At 60.0% G+C, this 3,553-nt stretch overlaps 1 protein-coding gene across 1 annotated transcript in view; it reads left to right on the top strand.

The window, feature by feature from the left end:
- Positions 1 to 88: 88 nt before the first annotated feature.
- Positions 89 to 3,553, top strand: part of AUP1 (ancient ubiquitous protein 1) — a gene marked incomplete at both ends in the record, with an annotated part of 6,022 nt that continues 2,557 nt past the window's right edge. The window contains 4 exons of the mRNA XM_010194064.1: positions 89 to 261; positions 736 to 886; positions 1,668 to 1,855; positions 1,934 to 2,006. Of these exons, the coding sequence (XP_010192366.1) occupies positions 89 to 261; positions 736 to 886; positions 1,668 to 1,855; positions 1,934 to 2,006 (585 nt within the window). The remainder of the gene's footprint in view (positions 262 to 735; positions 887 to 1,667; positions 1,856 to 1,933; positions 2,007 to 3,553) is intronic.

The following is a 3,553-nucleotide window of genomic DNA, read 5'->3' as shown; positions in this document are numbered from 1 at the left end:
GTCGCTGGGGAGGCCCGGGAGGTTTCGGGGAGCCCTGGGGAGGGCCTGGGCGGCAGCCGGGGTTCAGACTGCCCCGTGCGGGCCCCAGCCGTGCTCAGGCTGCGTTGCTCTTTGCCTCCGCAGGTTCCCGACCGATGGGTTCCTGCTTCTGGCGCTGCTGCTCTACGCGCCCGTGGGGCTCTGCCTGCTCATCCTGCGCCTCTTCATCGGCGTTCACGTCTTCCTGGTCAGCTGTGCCCTGCCCGACAGCGTGCTGCGGCGGTGCGTGTGCTGGCTCTCCCCACAGCACAGGGATTTTCTGGGACGAGATTGTGGGCTGCAGGCGCTGCTGTGGGACGGGAGGGCTCCCCTCAGCCCTTTGGGGTCCTTGGCCACAGAGGCTTGGCTCGTGCTGGGGTTTACGGGAAGCTACCGGGGCTGTTTGTTCCCAGGGCCCACGAAGGCGCCTTCTCTGCCAACACCAGGGCTGGCAGTGCTCGAGGACTGATCTGAAACCCTAGGATCAGCTGAGTACCCTGCTGGGAATTGCTGTGCGTGGCTTCACGCTGCAGCCACAGCTCTGCAGGCAGCCTTCGGCCCCAGCACCAGCGATTCCTGACCCAGACTTGTTGCCAAATTGCTTCCACTCTGTACCAGCACCCTTTTGAAAGTCGCCTGAGCGCGCGGGTCTCTGCTCTGTTTGTGAGCCAGCGATGGCTCAGACTGCAGCACCTGAGAAAACTGCTCTCCCCCCAGGTTTATTGTGCGCGTGATGTGCTCGGTGCTGGGCTTGTTTGTGCGGCAAAGCGACCCCCGTCTCCGCGATGCCGACGTGAGGGTGTACATCGCCAACCACGTGACGCAGTTCGATCACAACGTCGTCAACCTCCTGACCTCCTGCAACACCGTGAGTAGCCTGGAGCTGAGCGGGGCAGGTCTGGAGGTGCCTCTCCCCACGAGAAGCGCCCAGGGAGCTTGGTCAGTGTTTAGGTGTAGCCCTGAACCTCTCCGGTTCTTATTTATTAACCCAGGATTGCACAAGCCCCGAGTGTTTTCCGTGGCTCAGAGTCACGCTCTAGACTGCGTGAAAAAATGAAACGGGGCGAGGAGGAGCAGGAAATGCTATGGAGGGCACTGGCTTTATTGGGAGAGGACAGACAAATCCCAGTGCGTGTCTCCCTTCCTGGCCTTTCACGCAGCAGTGTCAGGAGCGGGGTCGGTTGTGGGGTTTTCCCACAGCATCGAGTGCCACTTCTGAGCGAGTGGAGAGCCAGGGGAGCTGTGGGGCAGGGGTGGCTGTGCTGGGCCGGGGGTTGTGCAACTTTCCCTGCGCTCTTGTGAAATCCCTCACGTGTTGAGTTCCTGGCCCAGGGGGAGCTCCCAGTGCGCCTGGTGAGCTGGTTGGTCCCGCACCCTGGGCCGCAGCAGACTTGCTCTGTGCCTTCATGGACGCGCTGCGTCCTTTGCCAGGAGCTCCTGGACAGAGCGCAAGGCAGCACAGGGCAGGAGGGAGCCGTTTCTCGGGCAGATGGGGTACATCTGAGCAGGAGATGAGCCCCAGGGAACCAGGACCAGAGCAGGTCCTGAGGCCCAGCAGTGGTGTGTTACACAGGAGCGTCGTCAGCTGGGAAGGCAGCCCTGGAGGGGAGCTCGGGACACCGTTTTCTCACTGCTGTTTTCCCCGTCAGCCCGCGCTGAACGGAGCCCCTGGCTTCATCTGCTGGTCACGGGGCTTCATGGAGCTGGGAGTGAGCGGCAGCCGGGCGGAGCTGGTGGACTCGCTGAAGGTGTACTCGTCCCACGGAGGGAACCCCCCGCTGCTGCTGTTCCCAGAGGAGGCTGCCACCAACGGCCGTGCCGGTTTGCTCCGCTTCAGGTACAGATACAGGCGCTCTGCCGGCGGGCTGCGGCTGTGCCGGCCGTGGGGAATTGACTGCTGGATTTTCCTTTGCAGCTCTTGGCCGTTCTCAATCCTGGATGTGGTGCAGCCAGTGGCCCTACAGGTTCAGAGGCCTTTGATCGCTGTGGTGAGTCAGGGACGCGGGGCAAGGAGGAGCCGTGGCGGCGAGCGCTGTGGGTCCTGGTGATGCCGCTGGCCCTGCTCCGCTCTGAGGTTGTGGTGGCACAGCCCGGCCTCGTGTCCTGCCACGCCAGGGGCTGGTTTTGGGTGCTGACCCTGCTCTTTGCCAGGCACCTTTCCCAGGGAGCTTCTGCCAGGCCCATGGGTGCTCTTGGTTACGCTGGTGACTCTGTTGAACGTTTTGGAGGCTCAGCTGTGTTACGCTCGGCCTCCTCGGCCATGGCATCGCTGCATCTCATTCCCTCTTTTAACGAGAGCCCTCTGAAAGCACAGCTCCAGGGGTTACGCAAGGCTCTCTGGGTCGCGCTCTTGAACGCGCGTCTCCCAAACGCAGATTTGTGATGTGATGCAACCTGAGCTTCAGAGAAGTGGCAAAGTTCACAGTGGTAGCGGTGCTGCTGAACAGACTGCAGTAAAACTCTTAGCTTATTTACAGCGTGAGATTTTACTGAATTTCTTAGTTCTTGGCACGGTTTGTGCGTCTGCTTGATTAAAAGGCGTATTTTATATTTGTCAGGTGCTTTGGTGGATTCTCTCTTGTCCATCCTTTAAGGAGCAGGATGGATTTAAAGCCATGACCAGCAGGTCTCCAAGCACCACTGCCCATACTGAAGCATTGCCATGCCTGTATTGTTGCAGTGAGAGTCTGTTAGGGATTAGCTCTTTGCCCAGTGCTGTTCCTGGTGCTGAGATCCCTGCTGGTGAGGTTTGGGTCAGCGGGTAACCAAGAAGCCGGGCTATGGGCCGGTGCAGTGAGCGGCTGTCACCTGTGTCTGACCAGGGGTGCGTGACCAGAGGAGACTCTGACGTGGTGAGGAGCACGGCAGCGTGTGTGCAGCAGTGGAAACTGCTGAAATATTACATGGACGTTACATAAATACACTGCTTTGGTAACGCCAAGGAGAGTGGGGCAGGAGTGGAGCGTGAGGAGGCCGTGAGCGCGATGCAGAGCCCAGAGCAGCGCTCAGAGACACTCGGCTCAATCAGAGAAGAGTCAGAGGTTGTGGGGAGCTGCTCGCACCTTGAGAACAGGAGATGCGAGACACTGAGTGGTTCTGTTGCTGCTTTGCAGAAAGCCTGCTTGGATGCTGGTGTGATTTGTACCAGACACCACCAGATGTGTGCTTAGGAAGGGATTTCCTCCAGCCCCGTTGGCTGTGACCCTGAGGGAGCTGTTCTGGGGATGGGGCAGCGTCCCTGAGCTCTGGCTGTTGGCATCACTGTTGGGCGTTGGATTTTGGGTTCCTTGGGTCTGTTCATCCAGGAGATGAGGCTGCTTTGTGTCGCCCCTGGGGCTGTGGTTTCGGGGAATCTCTCCTGTATCATGGGGCTCTGGGGGCCGTGTGGCTTTGGCCAAGGATGCAGGCAGACGCACTGTGAGGTGCTGAGGTTCTCACCTGCGTGTGGGGACTTGGGGCACTGCAGGATGGAAGTACCCAGCTACACAAATCCTGGGGACAGCGTCCATGAAGCAGCAAACTCTTCAGAGTTGCT

Source organism: Mesitornis unicolor, unplaced genomic scaffold (genome assembly GCF_000695765.1).
Source record: "Mesitornis unicolor isolate BGI_N332 unplaced genomic scaffold, ASM69576v1 scaffold33521, whole genome shotgun sequence".
Lineage (NCBI taxonomy): Eukaryota > Metazoa > Chordata > Aves > Mesitornithiformes > Mesitornithidae > Mesitornis > Mesitornis unicolor.
Note: the sequence above shows the minus strand (reverse complement) of the source record. Positions and strands in the feature narration are given on the sequence as shown.